This window comes from Alligator mississippiensis, chromosome 4, assembly GCF_030867095.1.
Source record: "Alligator mississippiensis isolate rAllMis1 chromosome 4, rAllMis1, whole genome shotgun sequence".
NCBI lineage: Eukaryota > Metazoa > Chordata > Crocodylia > Alligatoridae > Alligator > Alligator mississippiensis.
In genome coordinates, this window is record NC_081827.1 from 212167176 (window position 1) to 212183258 (window position 16083).

At 36.1% G+C, this 16083-nt stretch overlaps 1 protein-coding gene across 2 annotated transcripts in view; it reads right to left on the bottom strand.

Moving 5' to 3' along the window:
* METAP1D (methionyl aminopeptidase type 1D, mitochondrial) overlaps nt 1-16083 on the bottom strand; it is a 55744-nt gene that overhangs the window by 3656 nt on the left and 36005 nt on the right. For both annotated transcript variants that reach the window (XM_019480586.2, XM_006265905.4), the window contains exons 3-6: nt 14803-14952; nt 11335-11483; nt 10618-10660; nt 6245-6408 (exon numbers count right to left, since the gene is read on the bottom strand). In XM_019480586.2, coding sequence (XP_019336131.1) covers nt 6245-6408; nt 10618-10660; nt 11335-11483; nt 14803-14952 — 506 coding nt within the window. The remainder of the gene's footprint in view (nt 1-6244; nt 6409-10617; nt 10661-11334; nt 11484-14802; nt 14953-16083) is intronic.

A 16083-nucleotide genomic window follows, 5' to 3' on the forward strand; every position in this document is an offset into this window, starting at 1 on the left:
TGCTCATACATAGTTGACACACTGTGATGTATTCTACTGTCCTCTTCTCCCTCTTCCTCTTCATTAAATAGTGCCTGTTTATAGGGTTTGAAATGTTCTTTACATAAAATACTGTGCAGGCCATGAATCTTCATGAAGAAAAAAATTGTAGGTGTAGAGCACAGTTCTTACTAATATTTGCACCTACAGCTGGTAGTACCTTAAACAGAACATCACAGCACTCTACAAAGAGTAATTTTGTCTTGCTGGGCTGTGAGGTGAGACCTACACAGCTCATGCATGCCAGAGTTCCACATTCACGGAATTAGCTGTTTGCAGCACAAGTGTGCTCTCCAATCCGAGTTTTCATGTTGAAAAAAAGATGGCTGTCCGTTACTCACTGGCTCTAGAAATAACACTGTAAATGTGATGCAATGGAAGGAGTAACATCTGCCTGGGTCAGCAGTTAACCTGAAAAAAATGCTCTGAGAACAGTTAACACCCCTTTTCATCTCAGTTAGGATCCTCCAGCTTCCATGTTTGCTGGGACTGTAGTATTTGGGGGGGAGGAGGGGGGCGGGGTTGTCAAGACGCCATGGAAGATAGCATTTTTTGGTATGAAATCTGCCATTTTTTGCAGGCAAACTCTGCACTGTTTTCTGTCTCTCTGCCCTGCCTGGGCCTGCTGGCAATGGCCTCTTTCTCTGTCCAGCTTTCCTCAGAGGGTGACATGAATACAGTTAACAGTACATGCTCCGTAAAGCCTGGAACCAAGCAACAACAGATCAGGGAGCAAGCAATGGTGTTCAGTTTGCAGGCATAAAATGAGGATAGCCAGGAGCATAAACTGGTGAACTGGGTCACCTTGAGTACATGGAGAGAGCTGAAGTCCATGGATAGCAAGGAGATGTATGTAACTAACTACAAGTTCTCCCCTTGCTTGGAGCACACATGAGGGAAAAGATCCCAAGTCTGGGCCATAGGGTATTCGGGTGCGGGTTGAGGCTGTGGGTATCAGAGAGAGAGAGAAAAAAAACCCTATTCTTCCAAATAATAATCACAGCTGGAAATAACCATTGACAAATTTTACATCAATGAGTATTTTCAACTCTGAGCCATAGCTGTGTGCTTAGAAGGGGGTAGGAGGGGTGGAAACAACAGCAGCATAATTCAGTGTTGCAGTAGAGCTTATGGGTTGTTGCCATGGAATTTGATCTCTGTGGGCTGCAGAGTTCACCGGCTTTGCATATTATACCTGTTTTACAGATGGCAAAGAGAGGTTAAATGTCTAGAGCAGGCGCACACAGCCAGCCAGTGGCAGAACTGCTGGGGAGTCTTTACTATGGGCCAGATCAACCCTCCAGGATTCACATGCAGAAGGACCTGGACTCAGATATCATGCTTCCTGTGGGAGGTCAGGAGTTGGGAGTGGGATGTCAGCTACATTCTTAGCACCACTTTCCCACAGTTGCCAAACCCACATGTTGCCTTCCAAGACTGGAGGAAGCTATAGAGACAAGGAGGAGATAGTAAGTAGCTGCACATTACCTCCTAAACACTACAGGAAAGCTGCAGAAAAGTGAATATGGGAAGTAGGCTTGATTTTCTGCAGCATTTCCCCTTGATGCTGTAGAACTGTCCTTGGAAAGGGATTGGAAATGAGCAGGGACAGGGAAGTGAGGAGAAAAGTAATTACTAGAGCCCCAGCCCAGTTGCCAGGAAGCTGAAGAGCAAGCTCAGGGGTTCCAGTGCCCATGTGCCAGTGCAGTGGCACCGATCCCTTATAGAGCTGGCTGGCCCTGTGCTTCTAACAGATCCCTTAATGTCCTGGGGGATCATGATGGATCTGTGAGTTCCAGAGGAAAAGGCCTCTGGCACAGTCTAAAGGATGATGGTAAATCTTAGTCCTTGACAAGACAGTTTGGGAAAACTCTGCAAGAACTGTACAATTCTTTTCACCTGTTCCTGCTGGTTTTTCCACAGGACGGCAGGTCTGGCCCAATGTTCTAAGCAATCTCCAAGGTCTCACAAGTGAAACAAATTTAATTTTAAATGTTTATAGTGATCCACTCCAAGGTCTGGTCAAATAAAGCAGCAGTTAATTGGCCAGACTACTTCACAGAAACTTGGTAAATTTGACCTCATCTGTAGATTATTTCTTAATTCTAGTTTCCTTCCATATAAAATAAAACATCACTGAAAATGGTCTTCTGGTGTAGTAAGAAAAAAAAAAAGAAAATCTGACCCTCTGTATAAGGCATATAACTTGCTTAGCAAATAGGGACAGGAATATCAAATTCAGGACAATAATTCTAGTTTAGAGATTAGTATGTATGGATAAGTGCATTTTTAATTAAAAATAATGTGCTTTTCTTTACAAAAAATGGTCAGTGGATGACACACTAGTTTTTTGTTAAACTCTTGAAGACATCATCAGCCTAAACCCATTTGCTCATTAAAAAAATATTTATTTTGAACAGTACCATATTACCTCATTTGGTAAATTACAAAATTCCATTGGGAGCTTTTAAAGTATTTTCACTTAAGTAGTAATCTTAGACTGAGGGAATGCACAAGTTCAGGGATTCCCTATGATGACAATAAATGTTGAAGTATAATTAGTAATATTTTTGAAAGCCAACAATTGTTTTTTGAAAGAAAGGTACATTTTAGTTTCAAACTGGAACACAAATTACTGTATTTTTCTTACAATGGTACTGAACTTTTATTTGAGGTTCTCTGTGTCTGAAAAGCAGACATGATGGATTGAAATAAAAGATAATTTATTGCAGTGCTTACTTTTCAAGTGCAGAGAGAAGCAGTGTAATTGTAATTTACAGTAGCTGTCAAGGAAAATCTATCACAGATGACATTAAAATGACTTATTTTGCCTGAGCCACTTATTGTTTAAATGTGCATAATCCGATAGAAACAGATTTTTTTTTTAAATCTGCTTTATATTGTTCTAAATTAATATCAAAACATATACTTATGAGTTAAACATTTTAAAACCATTTATTAATACTTTCATCACTGCAATTTTTCCTATGTTTGAAACTGATTTATTTAACTATACTACATTTCCATTGTTTGAATCTATATATTGAGAACACACACAAATCAGAGCTTGTTGTCTAAAAACTAGAATTCAAACTAGATTTAGTCATACTTTAAAGAAAAGCATCACAGAGGATACAAGAATATAGAGCACAAGGGCCCAATCCCATTCCCATTGAAATTGATGAGAATTTTAACATCAATTTCAGTGAGAACAGGCTCTGAAGGATTACAACTTTTCTAGAAAATAGAAATTAACCCTTATCATAATATTTTTATTTTTAAGTTTTAGCTGATGATGCTCTGGAGTAACTATACTAAAGACTCCCATCTAAGCATAGAACTTCTTAGCCACTATAACAAAGAATATGATAAACAATAGTATGCAAATTCATTCTGCTGACGTAATTATGCCCACATCCTTCCAAAATTATCCATTATTATGGTTATTTCTGATATTTAGAATATGGTGTACAAACAATTGAAGTACCTTTTAAGTAAACCTTGGGATGAAGAGCATCTAGACGCTTTTTCAGTTTGATAAGTCCAAACATCTCTATCTTACAGGTGTTTGCTTACAGGTATTTATGCTACATATCTTTCCATACAACTAAGATTTTGACTGCATATGCAAATATAAAATGACAGATAACCAGAAAAATGTGGCTTCAATGAATCAGAACAATCCTTTATCAGAGTTAGTGTTACATTAGTTAGAACAGCACATTTAAGTAGTCAACAGAATAAAACCCTGGGAAAAAAAGTTTACAACCTGTTATTTTGCATATAATTTTGAACATGCACTAGTTTTGATTAATTTGTTTTTCAGCAGGGCCTTTGCATACATATTTACACTTCGTAAGAAAGCTGACCTCTGCATCAACATAGCAAAAAATCCAATGTCACTTTCAATTCTGCTCCTCTTTTTTTTAATATAGCTAGAATTAATGTAGTGAATCTGTAATGAAATGCATTATCCTGCACAGAGATTTATCAGATTTTCCAATTGAATGCCATGCTTTGCTAGGACTAGCTGGAGTTCACCTGCATGTTGGTGTGGCGTGTGGCTCTTTTTTGTAAAGAGTTAAGTTGAACACAAAAAAAGGGAACAAAGGTCAGCACCCAGCCGCCACTTGAATGTGAGATTTTTCTTTTTATTCCCCTTGATGTATACTAGGCTCTGTGTTATTAGTCTTAATGATGGAAAATTGTAGTGTTGATACAAATCTTTTTTTCAAAGTAGTAGGCGGGAGCTCCATTTGTTAGTAAGTTTTTTTGTGACTAAAAGCCACGGACAGTACATTTATGTAGCAGTAAAAGGCCTAGATGCTCTTTCCATAGCAGAGCTAATTATTCCTACTGTGACCTTACTGATCTACCCTGTTCCTAGTACATCTCATCTGCACGCCTGTTCCTCTGTGTAGATGGTGTCAGAGAATATGAAAAACCCTATAATGAAACCATTTTCATGATGGAGAAAGGCTACTGGAGTTGCACTTGCTACAAAGAGGCTCAATTATATGAGTAATTGTGATAATTTTCTACATTCATAGCCTTCAATGGGGAAAAAAGAATGAGAGCCACAAAGGAAAATTACTTTAACAAGAAAGTACAGAGAGTAAAAATGGAAGAAGAGACAAAAAAAAGGGAAAAAAATAACCAGAAAAAAAGTTTAAAAAATAGATCTGGAGGGAGGAATAGCAAGACAGGGAGAACAACAGAAATGCTCAAAAAGCCTATGTGCAGCTGTGTTGCACAATTAAATTGAATTTTTTTTCTGCAGTTGATGAATGTGACTACTGCAAATGTGCCTCTGTAGTTAGCTATCATTTGTTGTTCCGTGACAGGAAAAGGATAATTACCTCTCAGAGAGAATCAAAGGCTGACATGCCCTTTAGACACAGCCATGAATGCAGAGCTCGATAGAATGCTTGAATAAGAATCTAGTGTTCTGTGCCCCCTTCTACTCAAGAATAAATTTTGTTAAAATGCAAGAGCACCACCAGTAAATTTGTTGAACCCTAGGTGTTCAAAAATATGAGGTGCATCTATCGACTCATCCCATTTGCAAAAATAAAACTACATTTTGAATTCACTTCTATTATATTCATGGACAGTAAGATAGTGAGATATGCATTAAATTTCTTTTCCCAGTAGGGGTCTGATTCAACATTTCCTATGAAAGAACAGAAAGACACTATCCTTTTTCCCCAGGCTAGTTAGCCTATAATTTAAAACTGTCAAAAACACAATTTTATACAAAGTCTTCAATAAAAGCTTCTCAGATATAACCCAAAGAGGCTTTACTAAAGTTTGATTCAGACTCTGTTACAATATTTTTAAAGCTATAAATACATCTAACTGATATTTTGCCGCTTTCTTTTTTTCTTTAAAGTATTTGAAGATTTACAAAGAAAAAAAGGCAGCATCTTTTCAAGGTGTCTAAGCCTTGAAGCTTTTAAGCAATCAGAATGCATTCAATAGTTTGTCATGTCCATTAATATTCACAAAAGTACCAGTGAGGTAGTGCTTAATGAAATGTATATGATAGGAGTCTCTTTTTAAAAAACCACTTATTAAAAAATAAATAGATCAATATAAAAAGATACCTTGAAAAATAAAGGCACACTTTAATTCAAAGTCACAAGAACAAGAGAAATAATTACCTTTATATAAAAGCAAGAACAAATGCAAAAATCTTTTCAAGTTAACTTTTTTCCTTGATGAGGTTTGTATGCACTCTGCTCCCAAAGGTAAGAATCTCCAGGACTATATATGTTTGTACTTTTTTTATTTTTTTAACAATGTGACCTATTTATCTTGACTAATTCCTTTGTCACTGTTTCTCTACAACAAAAATAATTTTGATTTCTAATTTTAATATACTGATTGTATTAAAGATATGGTATAGGTTTAAGTAAAAGTGAGGGAGAGAAAAAATGCTATGAATCAAATCTGTTAATTTAAAACCACAACTGAACATCTTTTGACTCATTCGACAGTTATCTTTGCTGACCCTAGTGTAATTCACTTTTAAAAAAATCTTTCTTACCCAGGGAACAACATTATAGCCTGGCAGTTCACATACTGATATCAGACTGAAATGATGGTTCTGAATCATAAAACATGTCATCAGCTTTATACCAAACCACCAATAACCTTTGTCCCACTTGCCAGCCCTCCCTTTACTTGTCAGTATAAGGCTTACCTGATTGTGTTTCCAATTACAGAGAAGGGAGCCCCTGGTCTGCAAGCTGCAATTGCTTCATCTCTACATTTCCTGGCAACCTCCACTAACTTTTGACCAGATTTATCCACATTGCCCACCAAAAATGTTTCAGAAGTGTCACCATGGTAGCCATTGTAATACACCTAAACACATGCAGAAACATAAAGACATCTTCTTGTTTTGCATTCAGAAACAGAGCTTCTCCGTAATTAAAGACATTCTTTCTAGGAATCAGCTATGCATTTTAACAGATAGGCTTATTTTAGGTTGCCTATAAGATTCATTTGCAAAATAAAGTAGGGAAAGAAAAAGATTAGAAATAAAGCCAAAGGACACATCTGTACAATTGCAATTAACTGTAAAAGCCTGCAGTTTTAAGGTTAGGACTGAAAATGTAAAGTTTGCAAATTAAACATTCAGGAAATGCAGAAGTTCTGCCTTACGGGCTTTGAGACCATCAAAAGGTGAAATTCATTCATCTACAGGAAGCTGGAATAATTGCCCTTCACATGAATGAAGTGCAAAGGGTTGGTGTGGGTCTTAGGAGAGTGAAATCCACTTCCCAAACCAGAGCCTGAGTACAGCGCCAAAGGACAGTCTTTGCAAGGATATTACTCCATCCTATGGGCTGAAATAATAGCTCCTGCTGCTCCTCTACTCCACATGCCCATATGGTATTTGTTGGTGCCACTGTACTGGCCCATTTTTCCCCTGTCCTAGGCTGGCTTTATTGCCTTCCTAGGCAATGAAGGCAACTTGCTTTGGCAAGTTAAGTGCAGAAACTCTACTTAGGGCACTAAGGCTCTTTTCAGGGCATCCAAGATGTATTGTCTTACTAAAGAGCATAAGTAGCTTGGAAGAACTTGCATTAGTCCTCCACAGTGAATATCAGCCGAACTGGATTTTCAAGTACACCTGATTAGCAATGCAAACTACTACAAGCATACAATGTGTGTGATATAAAAATATAAGCCAAATTCTTTGTTAGTAGGTACAGTTCTACTAGTCTCATGCACTTTTCATTTTAGGACAATTTTAATTCTCATTTTAAACTGCAGCATTGTATTAACCTAGGTTTTGTGCTTTTCATTCCCATGATTGAATTTAGAGAAGAAAAATGTAACTTTGGCACTATAAAGTTGCACATAATATAAATGCAGCACTTTGTTGGATACACAAAAATCCAACCTTTGTGATTATGCAATTATGCAACTCTGTGTTTTAACAACTACATAGCACTCAACAGATTTCTCTAAAAACACAGAAAAACCTAAGTCTAGCACCCTCAAGGTTTCCAATATGGCATTAATAAGAGTTTTGCAGCTCCACAATACTGCAGACAATACTTTAACTACAAGATGTTTCAAACATTTCAGTGTGTGGGCAATGCACAATTTCAACTGTTTGCAACTTAGATGTTCTAAAATATATTTTGCAAACTTAGTAGAAAACTGTCTTCCATAACTAACTAGATGTCAAGTCTAAAGGATTGAAGTTGTGCCACTTGTGAGTTATTTGTGGAAAAAAAATACTTCTTTCATGTCAAAGTATTTTTTGCTCACACCTGAACCCCAAACAGCTAAAGAGATTTTTGTCCACATTCTTTGGGGGAAAAAAGTCTTGTGCAAGCTGAGTTTTTTAAAGAAAATGCAGAGACAATTATGAGCAAATGATAACAGGATTACAATGAAAGCTGAATTCAACAAAATGGCTCGATCCTGCTGTCACTGCTACCAATGAGAGCAGAATCAAACCCTTAATTACATGCTTTCTCTGACTGTTAAGAATATCAGCTCAGCTTTTCATAATTTAATTCATGTAAGATAGTTTTTGCTCCACTAGGTTCACTTCTAAATTGGACTACATCATTTTTAAGGCAGCACTCAGTCTAACAAACATCGACCTGTAACAGAAAATAACCACTACCATGTTGGAAAAATGAACACAGTGGGAGGTTTGATTTTGCAAGCTCTTCAGGGCTTTAGCAAGAACACCAGTAACAGAGGGCTCAGGCAACTGGTATCTAAATTAATAAGGGAGGGCTCATCTAATACTATTAAAACTATTTCTTAATTCAGTTAATATTTGCTACAGCCCACATATCACCACTCCATATTTTACATTAATAAATCACAATTACAGTAAGTAGGATATGCCAGTTCCACAACAGTGAGAGCTGGAACCAAGATGTAGGGACGAACACTTGATAATGGAAGGCTGAAAGTTGTGGCATGTTGATGATCCAGTGAAACACAATGCTTTTGTTTCTATTATTCTTTAAAAAATATAAAGCTTACATGATTTAAGTCAATAACAGGTCTTTAAATTTCATCTATGAAATTTTACAAACCTACTTGTGCAAAACAGATTTAATTTTTATCTCCAAACCATTTGCACTCACCATGAACTGTTTATGTTTGATAGCTACAAGTTTATTATTTAATCATTTTATAGATCCAATACATGTCTGTAAACAAAGTATTGTAGAATGTTTACTGTAATTGTACTGTTATGTCTATAATCATTGTTTCCACCTGTGAAATGTCCCAGTTTTCCTCATTAAAAATAAACTGAAAGGTCAATTATAAACACTACAAAGCAATATTTTTTCCTCGGGGATATTAGAAATGAACAATTAGCAAAACAAAAATGTTACTTATTTTTAGTGATTAAAAAATATACAAAGTGAAGATAATCAAAGAATCATGACAGAACCAACCAGGAATCTTCATATTCCTGGATTCTTGCAAAAATTATTTTATTTAGGAGCTGAGCAGAAGATAAACACGTTAAAAATATCCCTATTATTTATTCAAATATTATTTGTGAAATACACTGGAGAAAATAGAGACAACCATATTAGTATAAAATGTTAGTTAAGTTTATTGTGGAAAAGACCTGCAAGTATGAACAAGAAGTCTGATTTTCATCTAAGGACTCATCATTATCTTTGAGGTACAATAAAAACAGTAACATTAACTTTAAATCAGGTAACACTTAAAGAAACCAGAGGCCAGAACCATAGTTGCTGCAAACTGGCATAGTTCTACTGAAGTCAGTGAAACTAAGTCAGTTTACACCAATCAGAGATTAGGCCCCAAAAAGTATTTTGAAGACAACTGCATAAACCTGATGGAGCGAATACCTACAGTTAGCTTGTACAGAATTGGGTGGAATGCAGCCAGAAAATAAAATGAAGAAACCAACCAACCCAGAACAGGATCATAAGTGAATGGGTTTCATGAGGCAAAAAGTGAGTGCATAAAGAAGTATGTAAAAAGCCTGAATTCTGAGGTTAGTTCTGTGGCACATTGGACTTGAATTTACTTTTGCCAGTGGTTAATTTAGCCCATGGAAAGCAGTACCAAATTGTCAACATAGATATTTGTATCAATTTCTCTAATGGTTGAAAAAGCTTAATCTGATGACTGGCAGTATTATTAGGTATCATATATTATTGCAGTTCTAATACTTAGAATTCAATAAGATATTTTTGTATATACTAAAAAGAAATTGCCAAAGGTTTGAAAAATAAAAACATTTACTGTAAAGAGGAAAAAACAGAACCAAAAAATACGACTGATTGTTTTAATAATAAAATACCAAAAGGCAGCACACAATTAGCTTTTCAGTTTCTATAGTCTCTTGTGCTAATGAAAATCCAGTCAGTCTTTATTTAAATAGTATAATTGACCACTCTGTGGCAATACTGTGAGTCAACAGTTATACCACACTATCTGTTTGTGAGTAAAGGGTTCAAGGCTCTTACACCAGAAATGGAACACAACACTACCTTCAGGGATTTTAATAAATGTAGGGAACACTGCTAGCAAAAGAGTTGCTGTCCAAATAGACTGACATACACAGGCCAATGTAGCCTCTAATGACAGAGTAAGATAATGACAGGCCCCACTCAAAATCAGCAGGAAGAGGAAGATCAATCTTGGCAGAGTGAAGGAAAAATGCTGGCTTTCTTCATGTTAGCTCATCTCATACATATCTATCTTCAGCTGCTGCCCAGTACTGTGGTGCTCTGCATTAACTACACAGTGGATCAATAACAATTACACCTTCTCAAAAACATGACACATAGCAGGATTGGGTTGACATTTCACTTAGGCCAACATTGATCTTAGTGCATCTGATTCCAGCCCTAAATTCAAGTCAGGCCTGGGTCTAGTTGGAATAAACACAGAGTTAAAAACAAAAAAGGAAACCAGCTGCTTGTGCCTTGGCTTAGAAGTAAACAGCACATCCATCTGTGCATTCCACATTTTCAATCTACAATTCTTCCTGTTGCTACTAGCAATTCTAAAGTTGATCAAAGACTATTTTTTATATGAATTACTCACCGTGACATCAATGTTGATAATATCTCCGTCCTGAAGAGGTCGACTGAAACATAAACAGAAAAAAAAATAATGGTGACAGACAGTCCTCAACAAAGGGGATATAAGAATAAACACCTAATGACACACACATAAAAATCAGGAATAGATAATTTGTGCTGGAGGAAGATGGAGGCAAATGGAATAACCATTTCTAATCTTCAGCTCTCACTATTTAAAGAACAAGTGTAGTTGAATATAATGTAATAAGAAGCAGCTAGTAGAAAAAGATTTCAGGATCCAAAACAGTACTGCTGTACTTAGTCTGATCATCCAACTGGTTTATAGTGAGTTGATATTTTACTTTCTGAACAGACACATGTGTTACTGATGATCAATATTTACATTCATTACAGTATCTTCATTCCATAAACTATATATATTTTGCTGAGAAAGGTTAAAAGCATTATTAATTGCACTGTATTTTTCAGACTCTAATCCTTAAAGACATTTACACTTTCATTTATTAAGCATTATCACAAACAGTAGATTATTATTGTTTTTATTTATAAAAATTCCTAGCTGCCCATCACCATAGCTTTATAGCATGACATGCAGCTGTAATAGATTTTTAGGTAACATTCAGATATATAGAAGTATGTTTAATACTAAGCTGTAAGTTATGAATCTTGACTTAACATTTACTTTCCAATAGTAAAATATATGTTATTAAAGGAATACCTGTCAGGAATACCATGACATAGGACATTGTTTACAGAAGTACAAACAGATTTTGGAAAACCTCCATAGCCCAGAGGTGAAGGATAGGCTTGTTGTCTGATTATTTCATGATGAACAATGAAATCTATTTCTTCAGTTGTCATGCCAACCTAAAATATTAAATAAAAAAATTGTGTTAGAAAACTAAAGACATTTTCTTATATTTACTGAATGTGATTGCAGCCACATGCTTCAATGAAATCTAGAATAATACAAATCTACTGTTTTGATACAAAACATTTAAATGTAATATGGTAGGCTTTATTTAGAGAAAAAGGTTTGAAATCAAGCATTTGGTAACAGGGAGCACTTAGAGGCTCCCAGGAAACCTAAAATGCCATCTACTTTTTTTCTTTGTTTCTTTATCCACATCTGCTTCTCAAAACCACCATTTTCTAATGGCCTTGTTTTTCAATAGCTGCTACAGAAGTGCCTGATTTTCTAAACTTCCCCTCTCAGTGCTTCCATCTTCCTTACATAATTAAAAATGGCTTCTGTCTGTGCTTTCAAATATTCTATTTGATGCTCTCAGTCTTTTAAAAGAAAATGTCACTTTCTTTATAACTGATAAATAAGAGCCTGCTTATGTATTTGCAAATAAAATTTCCCTTCAATTATTTTTAAAAGAGTATAAATTATTTAAAACATTTAAATATCCCAGTTCATAATTGGAAGTTTTTTGTATCATAGTAGACAAGACAGTTTTAATTTTAGTTTAATTTTAATTAGACTTTCTACTTTAATCCTATAATCTCTAGAAAGATTCATTTTTGGGATGAATTCTTTTGGACACTAAATATAACATTTTAAAAAATTAACAGAAATAGTTCTGTTATTTTTTAGCATCAAGAGAGAAAAACCCACCCATATTTAAAATACTGTTACTCCAGTTTTTCATTTGGACCAGCCCTAGTTCAGGAATAGAGAAAAAAAAGCTGAAATTTGGTAGGGAAACTTCTCTCATTGAGAAGAAGTACCTTTGAGCATTCCTATGAAAATTGATTTTGATTTGAATGAGTTTTAAGCCTTTGAAAATCACACTTCATATACATACACTACAGTGGCTATGATTTTTGAGTACTTTTAGTAATGTCTGAAATAAAGGGAGGTTGCATCACACATCTATATTGGTTACTCTCTGGGGTAGCGAAAGATTCAGTGATCATATGCAGTGTAATGATGTAGTACGTAAGGAATTAAACCGAGGTGTTGTAGAGCCATTACCTTGGTCAAGGTGTCATTGGCCAGGTGAAGATTACTGCTCCACCCAAACCATAGTATGTTGCTATGTGGATACTCTCCTCTGAAGTAGCTATTCCAACCTATGTGCTAAAACAGTAGCTGCAGTCCCTGTCCATTAATTGCATAGTTTACTATGGCCCCTGGATCTGCTTTGCTCCAGCTGCTGACCAGGCTTTCTGCCATGGCTGCAACCCTGAGAAGCCCCCAGGACAGGTTGCTAGGGCCAGCACAGTTGCTGGCCCCAGCCTCCTCTACCCCACCTGGGATAAACTGCTGCACTCCAGAGCACACATGGCACAGGTGTTCCCCAGGGACAAGTAGGAGTGGCACTCCTTGTGTCCATGCTTGTGTAGATGTGGCCTCAGAGGGCAGATCTTTTGTGTAGCCTCTACAGGGGGCTGACATGTTCTGAAGAGTCCTTTGCTGTTACTCCATACTGAGATCAATTTTGTTTAATTGAAAATGATGTGGGGGACAGTGAAGGCTTCCTCTTGAGGACTTCTTCTAGTATATGCGATAGGGTACTCTGGTAGTATCTAGCCAAAATTTTCCACATTATGGAATTTGTTTTTTCCTTCAAAAAACCCTATGAAATTGCATCAAACAATTTTTAACATTGCATTGTTAAGCACAAAAAATCAGAACATTATAATGTTAAGACTATATACATTAACCTTAATTACCCGGTTGCATATTATTTCTGAAATAACATGTTACTCATTTATTACTCTGTAGTGTTAGATGCACATATGTGACACTTCTAATACTTTGTACCACTTTACACATACTAAAAAAGAGAACAATCTCTTTGAAGGCTAAACCATGTTAAAAGTGAGTGTAAGTATAGTTTAGAGAAAACAACAACAAAGGGCAATAGTAAGAAGGTGTTGTCATGTATAATCCACATAATTTTTGAGTTAAGTCCCTGATCCTGAAAAAAACTTATAAATGTGCTCGTCTTACATGTGTAGTTGTACTGAAGTCAGTGGGACAATTCCAAGTAGGAAGTTAAATGTACACAAGCATTTGCCAGATCAAGGTCTAAATCAAGTTTGTCATTTATTGCGTCATTCCCTGAATTGCACCTATGGGAAGCCATGTTGATGGTTGAAAAGAAAATGGGCAGTATGTGGACATTGATAAAATGTATAAGGTGTCTAAGTACAAACCTCAGAGCAGTGATTATCTAAATATATTATGATAAAATCAACACTGCAATAAGAAAATTAGTATGAGTAAAAGTAATGAAAGAATAAAGTGCTGTGTGTATGTAACACTGTAAAATAAAGTGATATAACACCATAATATATTTAAGGAATCATATAATCTTGTATTTAAAGACTTCATAGTAATGTTCATGCAAAAGAGGCAGAGCTAAGGATATACAATTGTGTCACTTTCTGATTAATACTATTCTTGCAATTTTAATCTTTTAAATATATTTGATATCTATACATGCTCTACATTCCTTTTCCCACACCTATGATAGATTCACTTACTACTGAATGTATTTCATCATATTCTGTGTAAAGCAAGATGTATTATGTACTTCTCTGTCCCCAAAGACTTTGAGGAAGTTCCCCTAACTATATTTTTATGTGGGAGGTACACCACAAAGCATTCTGTAGAAACATTATTGAAAACCAAGAAATTTAATTATCGTTGCACTTTGGCAAGGTGCCTGGAATTTGGCAGCTGCACTTTTAAACAGCGGTTCTGGAGCTCATGATCTGTCTGATCACATGGCAAGAAAAGAAGGAGCAGTTGAACCGCTGGCAAGGGAAGGAACAGTCCAGTCCCTGAGGCTCACAGAAATGTAGAGCAGGAAAGCAGTAAGTGTGAAGAACAGGATTTACTGTGTAACAAAATAACAAAGAGTCCCATGGATCTTATGACAAATTCGCGCAATTTAGAAGGTCAGAATCGAGACCTAGATTTTGGATTACACTGCAAATACCTAGTAAATGTTAACATGTTACACAGATCCAAGTGATGGAAATGATAAACAGAATTGTTTTGTATTAAAAAATAAGGTTATGAAGTTAATATTCAAGCATTCCACAGTTGATAAAATGCTCTTTATTTAGAATTCTTAAAGCCAGATGAGCATTAAAAGTAAAAAGTAACCAACACAAAAATCTAAGTGTAGAAGCACTGCTTTGTGATAGGTCTTCACGAGACTGTTACCTTTAAACTTTTTCCAGCTAGAAGTAGGATATGACGGGCCAATTGACAAACTTGCCGAAGCCCTTGAATCTGATCTTCACTCTTAATTTCTATGTAGTCTCCCCAGTCTGGTACAATGCCTGTCGTCACATAGTCTGGCCTCTTTATGTTCTTAGAGAGAAAGGATTGAAATGAAGATCAGAAAACTGAGCATGACAATGGGATCATTTTCTCAGATACTGCCTCCTGCTTCATAGCGGTTTGCCCTTTCTGTCTTAGTATCGACCTTCCTAAGCTATCAGGGCAAACCCTCAAGGCTGCCTCAGTATTTCTTCCACTGGCCTTTTGAACTTAACATTGCCTGTTACTATTGACCGGGATAGTCTGTTAACCTTACAGTATTGAAATCCAAGATAATGCAGTAGCTTTTCAGTACAAATAGTTCTAAGAATTACAACTGTCAGAGGAGGACTTAAAAGTTCATTATATTCTTCTTTAAACAAAGACAAATTTTATACAGAAGTCAACTAAACACTTTCTAAATGTATGAATAGGGCTAGAAAAAGGAATGACTGAATACTTAGTCCTTAGGCAAACAAAACCCCTACTAACTTCAGAAAAAAATGTCTGATTAAGACAAAGGGTTTGGCCATAGGGTTATTTCTATCTATTAACCTTCTTCCTATGTATTATGCCTCTCACACATTTTTGTAACACTATTCAACCACATCCTAATTCACTGTCTTCCCAAAGGAAGCTATGAATAAACACCTGAATTTTATTAAAAAGTCTCATGCCTCATATACGCGCAAAATCCTCTTTCACATTTTTTCTTAAAGCTACATAAATAACAGTAGCATCTTATACATACACGCAAGCACACCATCCTCTGCAGGCCTACAACATTGTTTGCTAAGCTATACACAGGAATCCCTTCACCCACCACTAGTGGCCAGTTCCTGTATCATTCATGTCATTGGGAGAGTTTTGCCACTGACTTTAGTGGAAAGAAGATAAACCAATGGAGTTAAAGTGGCTGTTTAAACAGTACACAGCAAAGACTACAAAACATTTTAGTTTAGGAAGAGGAGATGAATGGTGTATCCAATTAACTCTGTAAGGGGACTTTCAATGGGGAAACTATAGTTACCCAACTGGTATTTAGTTACTTCTGTTCTTACAGAAAGTGTCATAGGTTGTTTAATGACCTCAAGTTATCAGGACTTCAAATGGCATCTCAGGAGAACAGCATCCACTTAGAGGGAAAAATCTCACCTGCTGAATTCCCAACTCCATACCCTG